Here is a 20,612-nt window from a genome sequence, read left to right on the forward strand (position 1 = left end):
TCTTTGCCATGGTGACATAAGCGCTACAGAATGAGGGAAAATCCACGCAAGACCGTCTATTTTCCTTTTTTAGTAGCTGCTGCTGCTGCTACCTTGACGCCCTGTGCATTTACCTCAAGAACAAGACTTTTGTTGTAAATAAACCCTTCTTCCATCCCTTCTACCTAACTCAAGAAGAGACTGTTACCGGGGTGTGTTGTTGAGTCGGTGGGGCGGGGCGGTGCGGCGTGAGACGATGCTGGGATGCGTGACACGCCTCCGTCGGCTGGTCCGTCTCCTCCCCCTCCAGACCTCCCTCCTCCTCCTCTTTCTTTTCTGTGCTGTCAGTGTCTTCATTTCTGCCTACTTCCTCTATGGCGTCAAACGGGAGTTGGAGCCCTCGGGAGGGGGCATTTCTGGAAGCGAGGGGGCATCGGCTGACTCTGATGACCCCCGGGTGACTCCGTCGAGACTGCTCCCATTGCGAGGTGTGTCAGGAGGGCCCGGGATGGATCCGGGAGGGGCTAGGACTGACCCTGTAGTTCTGGTGTTTGTGGAAAGCCAGTACTCCCAGTTGGGTCAGGAGATTGTTGCCATCTTGGAATCTGGAAGGTTCCGGTACCGGACAGAGATCTCTCCTGGTAAAGGAGACATGCCAACGCTAACGGACAAAGAAAGAGGACGCTTCACCCTGGTGATTTATGAAAATATTCTTAAATACGTCAACCTGGATGCCTGGAACCGAGAGCTACTGGACAAATACTGTGTGGAATACGGAGTAGGCATCATCGGCTTCTTCAAGGTTAGGACCACACTTGTTTTCTCTCTCTGTTGCTCTATCACTCGTACTTTCTCTCTCTATTCCCTCCCTCCCTCCTTCCCTCCCTCCTCTCACTCACACCTTCTGCCCTGTCCATCTGGCTTCATTGTCTCCAAGGAAATGGGATTCACAGGGTTGGAAAGACCTGCCTGGTTCAATACTACTCTTTCCCTCCCCAATGTTCTGTCCATCTCTCCTATTTTTGTGAAATCTAGTCTTTTTTTTTTAACCCAATCTCTCCTTTTCTCTTTTGTTCACTAGTATGAGTTCTTTCTCTAGTTGTTCCCCCCTCTATTCGCTCTTTCTCTCTGTCTCAGTAATCCCCAGCTGAGCCTGCATGCCCAAGCCCAGTTTTCAGGTCTTGTGGTTTTAATTATTTCTCTGAGCCACGGATAGAATATAGAAAGTGATCTGGAAGCTTTCAGGGTTTGTGCAAAGGTCTTCAATAGCGTAGGCAAAGGTTGTAGAGACCTGTTTGGACTGTGTCTTTCCATCAGCCATTGGGTTGTGGGGGGCACAACTCAATGGTTGATGTCAAGGGCACACAGCGGTGGTTCACTATTTGTGCCAGTGTGTTTGCAGATCACAGTGGGTGAAGGGATTTTCAATTAAAGGCCAAAATGTGGACCTTTCTGAGCTGTAGAGAGTGCCAATTTAATAACACTGATCTCTATATACCCACACTGTCGAAGGGGTGAGATTTTGAGCAAGGCTACCGCTGAGGTGCAGGAGAAGGAGAAAGGAAGACTTAATGCATCCATGGTAGCTGAGATGTGAGAGAAGCAGAGAGCAACAACTTTGGGCAGGGTAATTCAGAGATGAATAATTACTGACTCTTCAGTCTTTGAGTCTTTGTGAGGACACAGCATGAGGTTATTTGTTTGGACTGATAATTCTGCCCATAGCAGATTGAGAGTAGCAGGTTGAAGCACTTCTGTCTTCATCACGCTGACTTCCACTGAATCTCCCCTGTGATTATCACTTGGTGGTCATAACACTTATCTCTTCTTTGGTCTCTCTCTATCTCCTTTGTGTCTTCTCTTACGCTCTCTTTATTTCTCTACTCTCTGTCTTCTATCTCTTTCTGTCAAATAGGCCAATGAGAACAGCCTACTGAGTGCACAGCTGAAAGGCTTCCCACTCTTCCTCCACTCCAATTTGGGCCTAAAGGATTGCACTGTTAATCCTAAATCTCCACTACTTTTTATTACCCGCTCTGGTCAGCCATTACCTGGTCCGCTTCCTGGGGATGACTGGACCGTCTTCCAGTCCAATCACTCCACCTATGAACCCGTTTTGCTGGCCAAGACTCAATCTGCTGACAGTGTCGCATCCATGGGGCAGAACGCCGCTCTGCTTCCATCTGTGGTGCAGGATCTGGGGCTTCACGATGGCATCCAGAGAGTCCTCTTCGGCAACAACCTGGTCTTCTGGCTGCACAAGCTGGTGTTTGTGGATGCCGTGGCCTTCTTGACAGGAAAGAGACTCTCGCTCTCCCTGGAGCGCTACATCCTGGTGGATATAGATGACATCTTTGTTGGAAAAGAAGGCACCCGTATGAAGGTGTCTGATGTTAAGGTAAGTTTGTTTTCTGAGCACACGTGTGTTGATATTTGAGTTAAAGAAACCTCATGGGATTTTTTAGACCACAAATCAAAGCCCTCCCTTGTATTCATCATCTGGATTAAGCGTCTTTAAAGTGCATTCCTAACCGGAAAAACAAAAACAAAACCTAAGTTGGCCCGCACACACCTTGTGTCATCCTCGGCTAGTCATGCTGAAATCCCGTCTCCCTCCTCCAATTCCCGCTCTGAATGCACTCCTCCCTGTGGGCTGCTGAAAGCTGCCAGACCTGAGTGCCTGCACTGTCACTGAAGAGCCACAGCCATGAATATTTCAGGGACCCAGAGACATACAAAGAATATCGGAGAGCCCCTTGTTTGTGTCCCCTCACACGTGCAGGCATGGGGTAGACAAACTTGTGGCAGAAGCATCAAGGCTCTCTCTCTCTCTCTCTCTCTCTCTCTCTCTCTCTCTCTCTCTCTCTCTCTCTCTCTCTCTCTCTGTCACTCTCTCTCTCTCTCTCTCTCTCTCTCTCTCTCTCTCTCTCTCTCTCTCTCTCTCTCTCTCGCAGCACAATAGCGGGCTGTTAGAAATGAATCACACCCCGACGAGAGAGGGCAAGTGGGGAGACATGAGAGTCAGAGAGGGTGTACAATTGGATTCCCATCCGGTGCAGCGATAAAATGAAACAAACACTTAAATCAGAGGAGAGTCAAATATCAAACAGAATGTAGAGGAGCAGGCGACTGGGGGTGGATGTTGGATGTCTGGCTGAAAGAAACCTGCCGAGTAAAATTGGTGGTGTGTGTGCAGAAGCCAGCACATGTTAGTGGTTTGCCGTGCAGACGTGCCAGTGATTGTGGTTGCATGCTCCAGTCTTTGAGTGTATCATATCTTGTCTCATTGTTCCTCTCACCCCTCCCACCCTGCTGTTTCAGGCCCTGCTGGAGACACAGAGAGAGCTCCGCACAAACGTGCCCAACTTCACCTTCAACCTGGGCTTCTCTGGAAAATTCTTCCATGCTGGTAAGAAGCTGTTTCCCCCTGAGGGATGGCCTCAATGCTTACTTGAACATGGTAGCCAAACTGATTTTTAAAAATCACTCATAGATGTAGGAAAGCTGGTTTAATGTATTCACCCTTTTATTTATTTTGCCTTTTTACCATGGTGTCTTGTCGCCCTCATGTTATCGCCCTCTTATGTCCTTATTCCCGTTCTCTCTGTCACCCTGCATTCTTTGATTTGACCCCTTCTTGAAATATTTTTTCTTCCTCCTAATTTCCCTGCCCCCCAACTTACTCTTTTTACTTGCTTAACTATCCTGTCCTATCCTATCCTCCCTCCATCTCTGCCCCCACTGTTACTTTCCACACTCTGTCTGCATCTTTCTCCCTTTCCCCATCGCCCTCAACCTTTCTTGCCTCCACCTTCATGTTTCCCTGCTGTCCTGCTCCTCCATTCCTCCTCACTCTCACTACTAGGTTCTGATGAGGAGGACCTGGGAGATGACCTGCTGCTATCCTTTGTGAAGGAGTTCTGGTGGTTCCCTCACATGTGGAGCCACATGCAGCCCCACCTCTTCCACAACCAGTCTGTGCTGGCAGAGCAGATGCTGCTGAACAAGAAATTTGCCATAGTGAGTCACAGAGGCTCTGGGGCACAGCTCAGACTTGTGTTTATGTTGATTTAACATCTCAGTCTAATGCTGTGTGTTTGGGTGTGGGTGTGTTTGGGGGGGGGGGTTGCTCTCCCTCAGGGCCACATCAACTTATTCCCCCTGTATTGTTTGAGTAGGTGCCAGTCAGACATATGCCATTTAGGACCAATCACTTTTATGTGGACTTGAAATATCTTGACTAACCTTGCTTTCCTTTCTTCCCAACACCTCTTCATTTCCTCTCTCTCCCTTTGCCCAGGAGCATGGCATACCCACTAATATGGGCTATGCTGTGGCGCCCCACCACTCTGGTGTCTACCCCGTCCACATGCAGCTGTACGATGCCTGGAAGAAGGTGTGGGGCATCAAGGTGACCAGCACGGAGGAGTACCCCCACTTGAAGCCTGCGCGGTTCCGACGAGGCTTCATCCACAGCGGCATTAGTGTAAGCCGTCAATCTGTCTCCATCTCTGTCTCTCTCCTCTCTTCTTTGCTCTCTTGCTCACTCGATGTCTCTCACTCGAGGTGTGCACAGACTGGATGTGATGGTGTATGTCAGGTTGACGGATTCTATTCAGTTTCTGTGAAGAGCAGGAGATCCGGCTGCACGGTGCATGATGAATAAGACACGGCGGGTTGACGGACCGTTCGCCGTATCTATATTTGAATAAACATGACTTGACCTCAAATTTATGCAAATGAGTCCATCCAGCGCAACGCACCAGGGTCACGAAACTCAGATCAAACGGTCAAACTAGGCTGTGCTGATCAAATATAAATCAAGATTCTGTTACTGCGTTGCCTATTTCTCACCTCAAGTGTTCTCAGAAACATATTTTAGTGTTCTGTTTACCTGTAATATGAGAGTTTTTGACCAGACCACCATTTTTTCCTGCTTGAAAACGAGCCAAAACCAAGCGCCAACCAACTCGCAGTATGTCTAGCCAATCAACTGACAGGTGTGCCCACCAAAAAGTTCTGATAAAACCGGAAAGGGAAAAAAAATAACATGACGTAATCTGCGTATGCAGCACTGCCCACCAGCCGCAGCATTTAGTGGTCCAATGCGTCCTCGCGGGTGGCACGGTGGTGCAGTGGTTAGTGCGGTCACCTCAGAGCAGGAAGGTCCTGGGTTCGAGCCCCGGGATAGTCCAACCTTGGGGGTCGTCCCAAGTCGTCATCTGTGTGGAGTTTGCATGTTCTCCCCGTGTCTGCGTGGGTTTCCTCCGGGTGCTCCGGTTTCCTCCCACAGTCCAAAGACATGTTGGTCAAGTGAATCAGCCATACTAAATTGTCCCTAGGTGTGTGTGTGTGTGTGTGTGTGTGTGTGTGTGTGTGTGTGTGTGTCGGCCCTGTGATGGACTGGCGGCCTGTACAGGGTGTCTCCCTGCCTGCCGCCCAATGACTGCTGGGATAGGCTCCAGCATCCCGTGACCCCGGTTGGGATAAACGGCTTGGATGATGATGGATGCGTCCTCGCCAGATTTATTGTGCGCGTACCATCTCATGCACACACACACACACACACACACACAGCATTGGACTTCATTATTTTCCCTCTCTCTTTTTCACTTCCTTTCCCTCCTTGTTGCTTTTTCCCTGTCCGTCACTCTTTGAAGTTTGTTTATCCCTTCAACTGCAAGATTCTGTCCGTGTGCTCTCAATCCACCACCTCCTGCTGCCACCCATCTTTCATTTACTATCTCTCCATCTCTGCCTTCCCCTTTTATTTCATAGTTCATCTTTCCTTGCATCCTCTCTCATGTCCTTTCTGTCAACATCTTTTCTTTATTCGTCATCATAATGCTTCCTCTCCATCTCCTTTCTCCTTCTCCTCATGTCTTTTCCCCCCAGATGCGTTGAGCAGTGCATTTTTGGTATTTATGTAACGATGGCAACAGCAGCCCCCAAGGAATGCAATCATACTCATTATTCTCGTTTACCGTATAGAACACGGGATTTTGTTGCGGTCAGTCAACCACTCATACCTTCAGACGCCTCTCCAAGAGATACCTGCCGGGGTTTTAGCACCAATGGTGACCAGCATTTGTCTCAGCAACACAGCAGATATTTGCACAAAGCCCCAATCGCTGACATGTCAACCTTCACAAACTAGGTGTCTCCCTTGTCTTGACAGCAATGTTCTGTACTTCGCAATACAGCAAGAAGGTTCACAGCACATCTGTGAAAAATTGGGTATTGACGAGATTACATTCATGTTGTTCAAAGGAGTAGAAAACAAAAATTCTAGTATTTTTTTTTCCCCCCTTGTATTTGCCATATATCCTTCAGTGCCGATGGGGAAAGAGTGCAGCCACAGTCCAGTTCCTTTTGAAGTGCTGGTGTTCACTCTGCCTTTGTGATCCCTCTTCTCTATTCTTGTCCTTGAGATGGAGCACACTGAATGGACAGTCTGATGATTGATATTCAGTTCCCTAGACACTCCAAACTGTAAATGCATTTCCATAAATTTCCATACAGACTCATAGAATGGGTAAGAGGTCTGCTTTGGCTAGATCACCGGCATAATATGAATTTTATTGAAACTGATCAATGTGTTGGATAATCACCTGGGGTACAGCACCACCTTCTGTGTGGCTTTTAGGGTAAACATGTGCATGCCTACATGCACATCCATATTGTAGTTTGTGCTGGGATAGGCTCCAGCATCCCTGCGACCCTGAGAGCAGGATAAGCAGTTTGGATGATGAATGAATAAATGTTCTTTTAATCTTAATGCTACAGGTGTTGCCGAGGCAGACTTGTGGCCTGTTCACACACACGATCTTCTACAAAGACTATCCGGGCAGTCCGAACGAACTGGATAAGCTCATCAATGGAGGGGAACTGTTTCTTACTGTCCTCCTAAACCCTGTGAGTCAAGCAGATGCACAAACACACGTCACCACACAAACGGCACCGCCTGTGACATGTACTTAAAACATTACAAATGGATTAAACTGAAATTCCATGTCATGTTCATGTTACCTTTTGTCTCTTCTCTTTCCGTCTCCCTTCACTCCCATCTCTCCACTATTCACATCGGACAGATAAGCATCTTCATGACCCACTTGTCCAACTATGGAAATGATCGTCTTGGTTTGTATACATTTAAGAGCCTGGTGAAGTTCATCCAGACATGGACCAACCTAAAGCTTCAGACCCTGCCACCCATTCAACTAGCCCAGAAGTATTTCAGCCTCTTTCCCTCTGAGAGAGACCCGCTCTGGCAAGTGAGTAGACTGAAGTGGAGCTAGGTCGTATTCAACCAAATGTGGTATCATTATTTTATTTTATTTTTATTTGTTTTATTCACCCTTTTTCTCCCCAATTGTACTTGGCCAGGCGGCACGGTGGCACAGTTGTTATGCGGTCGCCTCACAGTGAGAAGGTCCTGGGTTCAAGCCCCGGGGTAGTCCAGCCTTGGGGGTCGTCCCGGGTCATCCTCTGTGTGGAGTTTGCATGTTCTCCCCGTGTCTGCGTGGGTCTCCTCCGGTTGCTCCGGTTTCCTCCCACGGTCCAAAGACATGTCGGTCAGGTGAATTGGCCATACTAAATTGTCCCAAGGTGTGTGTGTGGGTGTGTGCGTGTGTGTGTGCGTGCGTGCGTGTGTGTGTGTGTGTGTGTGTGTGTGTCAGCCCTGTGATGGACTGGCGGCCTGTCCAGGGTGTCTCCCCGCCTGCCGCCCAATGACTGCTGGGATAGGCTCCAGCATCCCCGCAACCCTGAGCAGGATAAGAGGTTTGGATAATGGATGGATGGATGTACTTGGCCAATTACCCCACTCTTCCGAGCCGTCCCGGTTGCTGCTCCACCCCGTCTGTTGAGCTGGGGAGAGCTGCAGACTACCACATGCCTCCTCTGAAAGATGTGGAGTCGGCAGCCACTTCTTTTCACCTGACAGTGAGGAGTTTTGTCAGGGGAATGTAGCGCATGGGAGGATCACGCTATTCCCCCCAGTTCCCCTCCCCCCTGAGCAGGTGCCCCGACTGACCAGAGGAGGAGCTAGTGCAGCAACTGGTACACATACCCACATCTGGCTTCCCACCGGCAGACATGGCCAATTGTGTCTGTAGGGATGCCTGATCAAGCCGGGGGTAACACGGGGATTCGAACTGGCGATCCCCGTGTTGGTAGGCAACAGAATAGACCGCTACGCTACCCAGATGCCTCTTATTTGTGTACTTTTGATGGCATTATTGTATCTGGTAGTGTTAGCTAGCATATTTCCTTCCAAAACTTCTACCGTGCAACTGTCAATCAAAAATTAATAGCCTATTCTCGTAACATACCCTCCCACCACAAACCTATGATAACGCGAAGCCGCAGTCCATTGCTTTCTGATTGTATGGTCAAAAAAGCATTACTGATAGTACTGGAAGTCAGTGCATTGTCCTATCTCTGCTCAAGTCCCTGCCTTTATGATTTATGCACAACCTGATCAAGTTTTGTGCTGAGGAATTTCAGGTCACCATTTGAGGATGAATGATGGGGAAAGTTTGTCATAATAAACATAATAAATGCAATGCAATCAATCGTCCTTTACATTAAGTAGATTTTTGTCAAAAAATATCCTTCAAAAAAAAGAGTCCCCTTCTTTATATATCACTATTATAATTGTTCATTTGGAAATTCGTGCATTATTTGTATTCCTATCATATGAGCATTGTTTTGTCTGTTTTGCACAGGTTTCATTAAAAAGCAAATGGTTGTTTTTGTTTTTGTTTGTTTTTATTTTTTCATGCCTACAGGATCCTTGTGAGGACAAAAGGCACAAGGACATCTGGTCCAAAGAGAAAACATGCGACCGCTTCCCCAAACTGCTCGTCATCGGGCCTCAAAAGACAGGTCAGAGACATTACTTCAGCGCCCTCTGTCGTCCGTTTTTGGAATTAAAATTGGGCATGTTGCTTCCTCTGCATCATTAAAGTAGAATATTTGCTGAGTGTGATTTGGATTTCACGTAAGTTTTTCATTATATGGAAATACGAGTACATGTCATGTTATAAAGTAAATTCCTCCTCTGAATGCAAGGGAGGACTTGTATTGAATCGCCTGAGCGTGATGGTCTCTATTGATTAAACCATTCGGATGGGGACATGGAATGTTACTCTGTTTGGTGCTTTTGCCCCTGTTTTAAGCTATATTGACTCAATAGAAATTCTCTCATGTCTATTACTCGATTTTCCCCCCATTGCCCTCTAAACATCGCTGTCCATCTTTCCTTTTCCCAGGGACGACGGCACTCTATCTGTTTCTAGGTATGCACCCGGACCTGACCAGTAACTACCCCAGCAAAGAAACCTTTGAGGAGATCCAGTTCTTCAATGGGCACAACTATCACAGAGGCATTGACTGGTAAGAGAATTTTAAAAAAAAAGAAATTTAATGTGGTAATGCTCAAAGGCCACAACTGTGCAAAATCATTGAAATCAAAACCACTGGAAAAACCTCCCATTATGACGTAGCATTACCGAATATCCTAAAAGTCCCAATTATGGATCTAGATTAACTTTTCCATCTGGTCTATGCTACTTTTTGGTGATCTTAGATGGGCCTCCCATCTATGGAATCAGATTTGTCTCAAAATAAGTAAATGCAAGGAAACGATGAATGTAGAGACTGCAGAGAATATGGTTTACACATGTTCGTCCTGGCTTACAAACAAGTACCGTAAACCACAAATATCTTTTCCTAGATGCCAATGAATTCTTCTCGCTTTGCGTGTGAAGGAAATTCCATATGTAAATTTTATTTACTACAAAAATAGTGTCTAACATTTACTAAGAGACGGCAATATCATTTTATGAACATAAATTGCTTGTTTGAAAAACTCTGTCATGCAGCTACAGTAAGCGAGACTTTTGCCTTTCTTTGTGAGTGATGGCCAACCTGATGCCACCTTACACTAGCTTTGTATCTATTCACTGCTCCCCTTTAATGAGCAGGGTGATAATTGATGATGCAGAGCAAGTTCTGATGTGATTGTGATTGTCTGAAGTGAAAATCCCTTGGTTAAAAAAATGCATTTGTGGATTGGAGGACTTGAGCTCACTGCTTACCTTTGTCCATGAACAAATGTGATTTGATATTCACAAATGCAGATTCAAAACTCTAAATGTAATATGAACATATTATTTGTAGAGTAATCTCCTGTAATTTAGATTCAGAAATATTTTTGTGGCATTATTTTCGCTCAGAATTGATAGATATTTGTTTTTGTTCGAGAAAAGGCATTTGTGGTTCGTTGTTCTTCTTTGCAAGACATGATTAGATTATTTAGATTGTTTTATTAGCCACACGACCAAGGCCAGTGGAATTCGTTTTTGGTACACAAACTCTGCACAATACATACATGGACAACAACAAACACTCCACATATTATAACGGACAATACAGTTACACAATAATGGAAATAAACATATCACGCATAACAGTTAGGAGAATGGTGGGATTTATGCCAATGGTGTGTGAGGTGGGGACTCTAGGGAGGAATTCAGAGTCCTGTTGTCTAGGGGAAAAAACTGTTTGTGAAGCATTTAGTCTTAGTGGACAGTGACCTGTAGCGCCTCCCTGAGGGAAGGAGCTGGAAGAGGTGATGAGCAGGATGTGAGAGGTCAGAGATGATCTTCTTTGCTGCTCGGTTAGTATGTAGAGACTCAACTGAGGGGAGTGGGTTGCCTATGATTTTGGATGCCTTGTTGACAATACGCTGCAGTTTTTTCTGTTTGACTGTCCGTGCCACCGTGTTTTACTGTAATAGAAGGTGTTATGATGGATTCAGTAATGGTTGAGTAGAACAGAATGAGCAGTTGATGTTTGATCCGGTATTTTTTTAAGCTGCCTAAGAAAGTAAAGTCATTGTTATGCTTTTACAATGATTTGTTCTGTGTTAATTTTTCACTTCAGGTTACTGCTGATGTATATGTTCCAAGGAATTTAAAAGAGTCGGTGGTGGTGATGGGGTCTCCGCTAATTTGTATGGGTGTTTTAGGATTCGGCATGCATTGGAAGTCAATAATGAGTTCTTGGGTTTTGGCTGTATTAAGCAGAAGGTTGTTGTTTGCACAACAAGTGACAGCTTGATTTACTGCAGTACGGTACTGGGTTTCATCTTTGTTGGAGATGAGGCCTACAATGGTTGTGTCGTCTGCGTATTTTATTGTTTTCACAGAGCTATCCGTGGATGTAGGGGCACCTGATTGAGGGGCACCTGTACTGAGAGTAAGAGGGTGTGAGGTTAGGTTGTTAATTCACCCTCTGTGGCCTGTTCCACAGGAAGCTCCGAATCCAGTGGCATATGGCTGGGTCAATGTTCATATCCAAGAGTATGGTAAAGAGTTTGAGTGGGTTGATGGAGTTGAAGGCGGAACTAAAGTCTATGAACAGGATGTTTGCGTAGTTGTTTGGTGATTCCAGGTGTTGCAGGGCATGGTAGAGGGCTTTGCTAACTGCATCCTCAACAGACCAGTTGGCTTGATAGGCATCCATCATTGGGGAGGTGCAAGATTTCAAGTATGACAGAATGATATGCTCAAATGCTTTCATGGCTACAGATGTTAGGGCAACTGGTCTGAAGTAATTGAGATAGGTGATCTTTGAGGACTTTGGCACAGGAATGATGGTAGAGTTTGAAGCACACTGTGGGACTGTACATTGGCTTAGAGAGGTATTGAATATGGTGGAAAATATTTAGGCCAATTGTGCTGCACAGTAGCTCAACAAAGCAGGACTGATGCCGTCTGGCCTTGCTGCTTTCTTAATGCTCAGCTTCTTGAATGTTGCTCTCACCGCGTCTTCCTGGATGCAGAAGGGTGGCATTGGAGTGGGAGTAGGGGGGGTGGATGGAATAGGTTTTTCAAACCTTGCATGAAACTTATTTAACTTATCTAGGAGGTTATGGTCATTATTTGGAGGGAAGCAGGGGCGTTTTTTTTTGTAATCTGTTATTTCCTTAAGATTTTTCCATATTGCTCTGGAGTTACTGGAAGAGAATTGTTGTTTGAGTTTTGTTGCATTCTGTACTGATCCCTGTTTCCATTTTTGTATGCCCAGTTCTTTTCTTTGTGTAGGAGGTGTAATTCTTTGGAGAACCAGTTTTTTATTGTCATACAATGTCACTGTTTTGGTAGGGATGCACATTTCCTCGCAGAACTTGATCTATGACATCACTGTGTCAGTGAGTTCATCGAGGGAGTTGCAAGCTGCACTAAATATATTCCAATTAGTGCATTCAAAGCACCCTGGAAGCGTTTCAATGGCATCCATGGACCAGGACCGGACAGATTTGGATGTTTTCTTGAAGGATTTAAGCTTTTGTCTGTATTTTGGGATGAGGAGTAACATGGTGGGCTTGTGTAAGCCACATTCTCCGCATTTATTCATTGTGTCGTTAAGTTTATTGATATTAAGACAATGCTGATTCCGTACCCATCTCTCAGGTCAGCAGGGTCACTTGGTTAGTAACAAAGCTGTCCTTCAACCAAGAGGACTTGGATTTAGGCCCACAAGTCAGCGAACTATAAAATATCCTTCTGAGGGCGTCAAAGTAGCATGGCAGTCTATTCCGTTGCCTACCAACACAGGGCTCCCCGGATCGAATCCCTGTGTTACCTCCGGCTTGGTCGGGCATCCCTGCAGACACGATTGGCCGTGTCTGCGGGTGAGAAGCCGGATGTGGGTGTGTATCCTGGTCGCTGCACTAGCACCTCCTCTGGTTGGTCGGGGTGCCTGTTCGGAGGGGAGGGGGAACGTGGGGGAAAAGCATGATCCTTCCATGTTCTACGTCCCTCTGGCGAAACTCCTCACTCTCAGGTGAAAAGAAGGGGCTGGCAACGCCACATCTATGTATTGGAGGAGGCATGTGGTAGTCTGCAGTACCTCCCTGGATTGGCAGAGGGGGTGGAGCAGTGACTGGGACGGCTCAGAAGAGTGGGGTAATCGGCTGAATACAATTGGGGAGAAAAAGGGAGAAAAAAAATCAAAAAAAAATTAAATAAAATATTCGTCTACAACACAGTGCATCCCTGAGCTTCAGCGTTGTGGTTTCGTAGCTATTATTGCAGTCTGACTATCTTCTGAAGTGGATCAGTTCCAGGGGGAATGCTTTAATATCAAGTATACATTATGTATTTATGCTCTGTGTTTAGTATTTATGGTCTGTGTTTTGGTGTATTTTTAAGTTTTCAAATAATCAAAGTTAATACGTGGCATGATTGTATAAGTAATAACATATTGTATTTTTTTAGCGTCATGAAATGTGGGTATCTCTTCTTAACCACAATGCTAGTCAATGTGAGAGACAGGTTTTCAACATCCAAAGGCGAGTTCTTATCTGGAGTATTTATGTACAAGGGTACATATAAAAACCACTTGAAAGCTTGACATCTGAAGGAGAAAACAAGGGAGAGAAAATCAAACAAGGGTCAGGAGGGGGGCCAGAAGTGAAGAACAGTGAAAACATCTCTGATGAGGTAGCACCCGTGGCCTTGGCACCATTGGATGCACCATCGGGCAATCCTGATGCCAAGGAAACCGTAACTTCAGCATCTAGGGAAATAGATGTAGACAAGTCAGACATGAGGTGCTACTTTTGATATAACTGTAGTCATGTATTACCTTGGGGGTGGGGGGGATTTCTATTCTCAGATAGTAAATTATTATCTAGGTCCCACCCAATTCTCTCAATAGCCTGGATTTTGAAACAAACCTATATAAATATGTGAACAATGGAAATAGCCTCTTTATTAAAATCACTCCCCTCTGATCTAAAATCTGGATGACATCATAATTATGCAAATTTGGCAACATCTACAGACTTTTTGAGCTGCCCATAGCTATTTTCCTTGCCAAAGAGTGTGCATCTCTGCCTTCTTTTATCTAGTGTACCAGCCTGCAACTTTGTCTTTTTTCTGCCTTTAGATATACAGCTTATTAAGTGCTTTTTACATGAAGCACTGCTGCACAACAAATACCAACTGAAGATGCACATTGGCTTGAAAGGGCTTTTAACCCACAAGTCAGCTCCTTCATTGTAGAGGAATGGTTAATTTTGTTAGCACTGGTTTGTCATTTTATTGTAAGCAGACGTTCAAGAAAACCATAGATGTTTTATGACCGAGTGTGGTCTCTGCAATATTGCCATTATAGGAGACTGGTCTTAAATTAAAAAGCATCACTCAGATAACATTAGTTGTGCCGCCCGCTAACATGGTTTGTTGTCATGGAACTATTTATTTACACACTGTAAATGGTAGTCACGCTGTAGGACATTACTGACTGTACCATCTCATAGATATAATTTGTAAGAAATTTGCTTGATTTTAATATTTGTGTATAAACATTGCATGATTTTTGAGGACTCTTGTTTAAATGTGCTTTATTTTTCTGTGTGGCACTAATTATTCTATATGTTGAACTAATTATTCTGTACTTACACAGCTTAGCGGAGAACTAGAAAAATTGTTAAAATCTCATCAATAGGGGGCATCCGTTTGGCATGGCATTCTATTCCATTGTCTACCAACACAGGGCTTGCTAGTTCGAATCCCCGTTTTACCTTCGGCTTGGTCGGGTGTCCCTATAGACACAATTGGCCGTTGTGTGCGGGTGGGAAGCCGGATGTGGGTATGTGTCCTGGTCGCTGCACTAGCGCCTCCTCTGGTCCGTCGGGGCACCTGTTCGGGGGGGCAGGGAACTGGGGGAAATAGCGTGATCCTCCCATGGGCTACATCCCCCTGGTGAAACTCCTCAGTGTCAGGTGAAAAGAAGCGGCTGGCGACTCCACGTGTATCGGAGGAGGCATGTGGTAATCTGCAGCCCTCCCCGTGGCAGAGGGGGTGGAGCAGTGACCAGGACAGCTCGGAAGAGTGGGGCAATTGGCCATGTACAGTTGGGGAGAAAAGGGGGGAAAAAATCCACACACAAAAAAATCTCATCAATAGAGAGCAAATTTATTCAGATCTCCCATATCTGCTCAAAATGTGCATTTATGTTTGTGTTCCTTTTCTCTCAGGTATATGGAGTACTTCCCCCTTCCTTCCAATACCAGTTCAGACTACTATTTTGAAAAGAGTGCCAACTACTTTGACTCAGAGGTGGCCGCTCAGCGGGCTGCAGCTCTCCTGCCCAAGGCAAAGATCATCACCATTCTCATCAACCCGGCTGACAGGGCTTACTCCTGGTACCAGGTCTGTCATAAGCAATCATCAGCCATTTTAGTAAATGTTCACTGTTACTAAGAACTCAGATTACATACTGATTAGCATTTTTGTAAAAAACCTTGGAAACAAATACTTGCTTCTTAATTGATTTTTTAGACTCTACTTCGATGGAGATTTATTTCATGTTTAATGCAGAGATGAAACGATGCATTCAATTAATGCACAAATGTGTCCACCACTGTCACATAAAATTTCAGTTTAGCATCAGAGTATTGTAATTATTAATCAGATTTAGACTGGTCTACGGTGTAGACGTTTGTAATGTGGTTGAAAGATACATTCGTAAAATGCACAGTTGTGTCCTTACACCTCTTTTATCAGTCAATCAATCAATCAGAATACTTTACTTTTACACTGTACCTTTTTGTCTCTGTACACACAGCACCAAAGAGCCCATGATGATCCAGTGGCGCTAAAGTACTCCTTCCACGATGTCATCACGGCAGGACATGGAGCCCCGGTCAAACTACGGGTCCTCCAAAATCGCTGTCTAGTACCGGGTTGGTATGCCATCCACCTGGAGCGCTGGCTCAACCACTACCACTCGAGCCAGGTACTGTGGATGTAGCTTCATACATAGGTGTATCTGCATGCATTTGATTTTATGAGCACAAAGAAGATTTCCTGACCTGTTCTGATGTGCAAGGCTGCCCTTGTCTTTTCCTTAGTTGCTGGTCCTGGATGGCCAGATGCTGAAGACTGAGCCAGCATCAGTCATGGATAAAATTCAGAAGTTCCTCAGCCTTGCCAACACTGTCAACTACCACAAGATCCTGGCGTGAGTCTCATAAACAACACAATTCCCCTTTTGAAATGCAACATTCCTTCATTACATTCTCATCTCAGGTTTCTCAGCGAAGTTGTCAGTTTCTGAGCATCTCTGGAAAGTTGGTTTCAGAAAGGCTTGATAATGTTAAAGTTGTGAGGTATCAAGAGAAAAGAGTTCATTGGTTTCAGTTGAAGATTGAATTGAGCATTAAACCCCTGAACATTGTAGTTTGTTTTACCATTTACAGGTTTGACCCCAAGAAAGGCTTCTGGTGTCAGCTACTTGAAGGCGGGAAAACTAAGTGTTTGGGGAAGAGTAAAGGGCGTAGGTACCCTGATATGGACCCTGAGGTATGATGATTATTAAGTTGTATGTTATTGCAATTTTCTTATTTTTGCATATTTCCCTTTTAAGTAAAATATTCACTAAACCTCTGTCTTTATATCTTAGTCCCAGGTGTTCCTCAGGGAGTATTACAGGGATCATAACATTGAACTCTCCAAGCTGCTGTATAGGATGGGCCAACCACTACCCAGCTGGCTCCGAGAGGAGTTGGTTCACACCAGGTAGCAGCACCATGGTGGGACACCAGAGCTCCACAGACTGGACCAGCTGTTTAACCCATTGCTCAACCGTGGGAGTATGACAGGGACTTCCCAGGAAGCCATAGGTCTCATGCGGTTTGGAAAAAGATTGAAATCTATCAAAATGGTGATCCTGTCCACGGGTTACCGACCTTGAACACTATATGTGTGTGTGTTTGTGTGTGGCTCTTCATGAGATGGATCGAGCGAGAGTGGGTGTTGAGGGAGAAGAGAGCATGAATAATAACTGAACGGGGTAGCAGCTGGTATATATGCCGGCAGTGAGTCTCTTTGCTCCAAGCATCTAAGTGCACTCCCTGCTCGTCGTTCTCCTTTTTAGGTGCCTCTACCAAGACATGGGAGCCGTAGGGCTTTGCCATAGCTTTTCTGTGTTTTCAGGAAGAGGGGAAGGAACTGCGACACACGCGTACACACACAGGAGGAAGTTTAATCACCACAACCCCTATCCTTTTTATCTCTCGCTCTCTATTTCTCGCTCTCTCTCTGTAACCAGACCTCCTCTGCTTTTTGTGAACTCAGCACATCATTGTAAAATCAAAGGAGCGAAAAAAGTCTCAGAGTTGACTCGTCTTAGTGCCAGGAAAAGGGTGGAGCGGACTTGAACTGACTGCATGTCAAGCCATGAGTTGTGTTGTACAACTTGTCCCGTTTGACACACATTTAAGAACAAGGCAATGCAAAATACATCGAGATAAATGAGTACTTGACAGAAAAGGCATTAGTTGCAGATGCTTTTGGTTACTAAAGGAACTGTGTGGGAGGGGAATTGGACATCTGGAGTATTGACTCAGGCTACATGTTGTAGCCTTGTTCAGTAGGCCTTGGTAAAGTCTAGTTATTGTATTTACAAGTGCCAGGATGGAATCTTCAACAAACTATTATTCCATGGACTTTTGAGGGTTCTTTTTTTTTGATAGATTTTTTTTTACTCAGATTTTGTTTTAACTTTTCTATGATGCTGTTGGTGATGCATTATTGTAGAATGTATTACAAGACAAAACAACTTGGCTCAGTTTCAGTTTCCTGCACTGTCCTGGTTCGTTAAACTTATTTTAGCTTTCCCTTTAGTCATTTTCATGACTATGGCTGAAGCGGGAACAATGGGATAAATGTTGAAAGCACAATGTCTAAGGTACTCTAAAGGAAACACCAGTTCTGCATACAGGTTATCAAAAAAAGCACACTCATACAATAGATCCTAATGAATTCTGTGAAGTTAACCATAAGCTAGCTAAGTTAAATAACTGCTCTGGTCCAAGAGAGTCAAATAAGGTGTACAGAACAACATTAAAACGGTTGGTACCGGTATTCAGTAGGTCTTTTTTTTTCTTTTTCTTTTTTTAAACTGTATATTTTGTCCTCTGTTGAATTTCATCTAGCAGCTGTTTTTGTTTTTTGTTTGTTTGTTTGTTTTTTTTTGTGTTTTTTTTTTCAGTTTGGGAAAATGTGTAAAAGCTGCCAGGCAGCCCATCACTATGACCTGTAGACAATACAGACTTTTTTGGTTGTCTGTCAAGGTATTACCACTGCAACTAGATGTCAAGCGTAGATAACAAAAGCTGCTCTTATCGCAATAGTTTTGTACAAATATTCTGATGTAATAACAAATGCACAGGTTGGTCCTTTTGTTTCCTGACTTTGTAATGTACATAATGCGCAATGCTTGGTAGACCTAAATTATTGAATGTGTCTGGGTTTACACCATCCCATCAGTCCCCTCTCACGGTGTGAAAATGTCAGTACTAAGGGGAGTATAGGTGTGTTTATTGCCATTCAGCTTATTTCATGGTATGGAGGTGTGATGATACAGTTGTTCCCTCTCAGATCCTCTCACTGCCAACTATTGTACAGAGATACAGGATCTCTTCATAGTATTACGTGATAACACATAACAGCAATGATGGTACTAATCTCCTGGACTGTATGATAAAAATTTGTAATTTGTTGTCAATAATTTTTACAGTGTAACTAATATTGTCGGTGCTTTTTAATTTGCAAATAAAACACCACTGTATTTTTCAGTAGTTGATATCTCTCTCTCTCTTTCGCTCGCTCTCTCTCTTTTCTCACTCTCTCTCTTTTCTCGCTCGCCCATAATCTATGCCTTTTCATGTTCAGAGGTAATATTTAAACATTAAGTCCAACTCTCACTTCAAAGGGAGCTTCAGACCAATCGGAGGACATTTTTGTCAACAGTTTTAGGCCAAAAGCACAGCCAGGAAATTTGTGGAGGGTTGAAAATTCAAATTTGCGAACACCCCTGTGTAACTTGGGTGGAATTTGGAAGAAGGCCCGATAGAACGTGTAAGTTTGGGTCCTGGTTTCACATCGTACTTGTCAGGCTTCAGACTTGATACGGACTGCATCTTTAACAAATGCAATGTCAATGTATTGTTAACATCACAAGACGTCATTTCTTTAGCGGTGGTTTTCCTTAATTTAAAGCAAACAAGCACCTATGACTCATTGGTTATTTAGTCATTTTAATGCTCATTTCCTCGTGTGTGTGTGTGTGTGTGTGTGTGTGTCAGGGTGGGGGGCAGAGAATTGTGTTCTACTCAGATGCTAAATTCTTAATTAATTCTGCCCACCATACACATCGCTGAACATATGAAGTTTCTTCTCTATGACAAAGTAAGAACATATCCAAAATGGTTTCTCATTTTTGCTGAGTCCACCTAAACGATAAGCTTTGGTCAAAAAACAAACGATAGCTTTTTACCAATACCTCTCATGTCTTACATGTGAGGTAGTTGGCCATGAGAAAGAAGAAAACATTTAACCATATTTAGGATGAATGTGTGTTGCTGAGGGGTAAGTATGATCCATGGCCATGAAAATGGCAGGTTTTGTGTGTGTGTGTGTGTGTGTGTGTGTTTGGAGGGGGAGGGGCAAATGCAGTCTTTATTTTAAAGGAAACAGAAAATAGACAAATGTTTGGTGAAGGGGGGCAACATGCTGCAAAGGCTACAGACTGAATTTAAACCCAATGTAATGCTATCAATATAATGTAGTCTAGATGGTCTCCACTTTAACCTAAAAATGTAACCTTCTACCTGTGTTCATTCCATCTTTCTATATTGACTGTGTGCCTGTTTTGAATCGGGCATCCTGTTGAAACTCTTAACTTGTAAAAAACTACAGCAATCGTAAGACGTAGATTAGCAGCTATTGCTTTAGCCATCGTCATTCTCAGTCGTTATCACCAATTACGCATCATGTTGGAATGTATGGTCTCTGTTTACCTGAAATTATAGCTACTATACTCACTATTTTTGAGTAAAATAAGCACAATGTATGCACCATGTTGACCGTAGTGAAGACCAGAGGAAAGCATGTCGAGTGATGATCACTGAGAGGGATGAGTGACGACCGTTTAGCTAGAATACTTCTTTTGGAATGGTTTCTTATCTTGTAATAGTGCCACGTATTCTCCGCTGTATGGACTAAACTCACCGATGTGGTTTTACAGTCAAAGAAAAAGAAAATGTAGTCAAAACTGAACATTTATATCAATCAAATTCATGAATCCAATTCAATCAAATGATCATAAATTAAGTATCCAAACAGGTTGAAAGGGGTGTGTGTGTGTGTGTGTGCGCGCGCGCGCGCGTGTTTTGCCATAATTAGCATGTCAATATTAAGAAACTTAAGTTTGAATTTGCCGTTCTTTGCTAATTATTATACAATCGCTCCCATTCATTTCTAATGGTTGGCAAGGTTTGAAAAGGAAACATGATGTAAAAAATAGGAATTAAAAACACCTTAAACTCAGTGAAGGTGGTGATCATTCATTTTATGTGTTCAGATACTTGCTATTGACAGAGGATGTCATCACGAAGCCTTGATTTTCGCGATCAGATTAAAAAGAAAGAAAGAAAGAAGCTGTCTATGATGGAGAAAAGTTGGTAAGTAGACACAGCCGGATGGTAAAGTTCCCTGTAGTCTGCCTCTGCCAACAAGTGATGATGAAGCTAGTCAGCCAATGAGAGCCAA

At 44.2% G+C, this 20,612-nt stretch overlaps 1 protein-coding gene across 1 annotated transcript; it reads left to right on the top strand.

The window, feature by feature from the left end:
* The first annotated feature begins 235 nt into the window (after window positions 1–235).
* On the top strand, window positions 236–17,157 carry LOC130117799 (bifunctional heparan sulfate N-deacetylase/N-sulfotransferase 1-like). Its single transcript, XM_056286038.1, has 14 exons — window positions 236–781; window positions 1,895–2,377; window positions 3,301–3,388; window positions 3,845–3,999; window positions 4,280–4,465; window positions 6,766–6,894; window positions 7,071–7,253; window positions 8,772–8,868; window positions 9,255–9,378; window positions 15,035–15,209; window positions 15,625–15,795; window positions 15,911–16,020; window positions 16,259–16,361; window positions 16,462–17,157. Exons 1-14 carry the CDS (start codon window positions 236–238, stop codon window positions 16,579–16,581), a joined length of 2,670 nt encoding a protein of 889 aa, XP_056142013.1. The 3' UTR covers window positions 16,582–17,157.
* Window positions 17,158–20,612: the final 3,455 nt, after the last annotated feature.

This window comes from Lampris incognitus, chromosome 1 (genome assembly GCF_029633865.1).
Source record: "Lampris incognitus isolate fLamInc1 chromosome 1, fLamInc1.hap2, whole genome shotgun sequence".
In the NCBI taxonomy this organism is placed as follows: Eukaryota; Metazoa; Chordata; class Actinopteri; order Lampriformes; family Lampridae; genus Lampris; species Lampris incognitus.

Bases quoted from the DNA above. Each gene is read 5' to 3' on its own strand.
- LOC130117799 (XM_056286038.1), top strand. From the start codon at position 236: ATGCTGGGATGCGTGACACGCCTCCGTCGGCTGGTCCGTCTCCTCCCC. The intron at 4,000-4,279 runs GTGAGTCACAGA...CCCTTTGCCCAG, and splicing joins TGAACAAGAAATTTGCCATA to GAGCATGGCATACCCACTAA. The intron at 16,021-16,258 runs GTGAGTCTCATA...TACCATTTACAG, and splicing joins AACTACCACAAGATCCTGGC to GTTTGACCCCAAGAAAGGCT.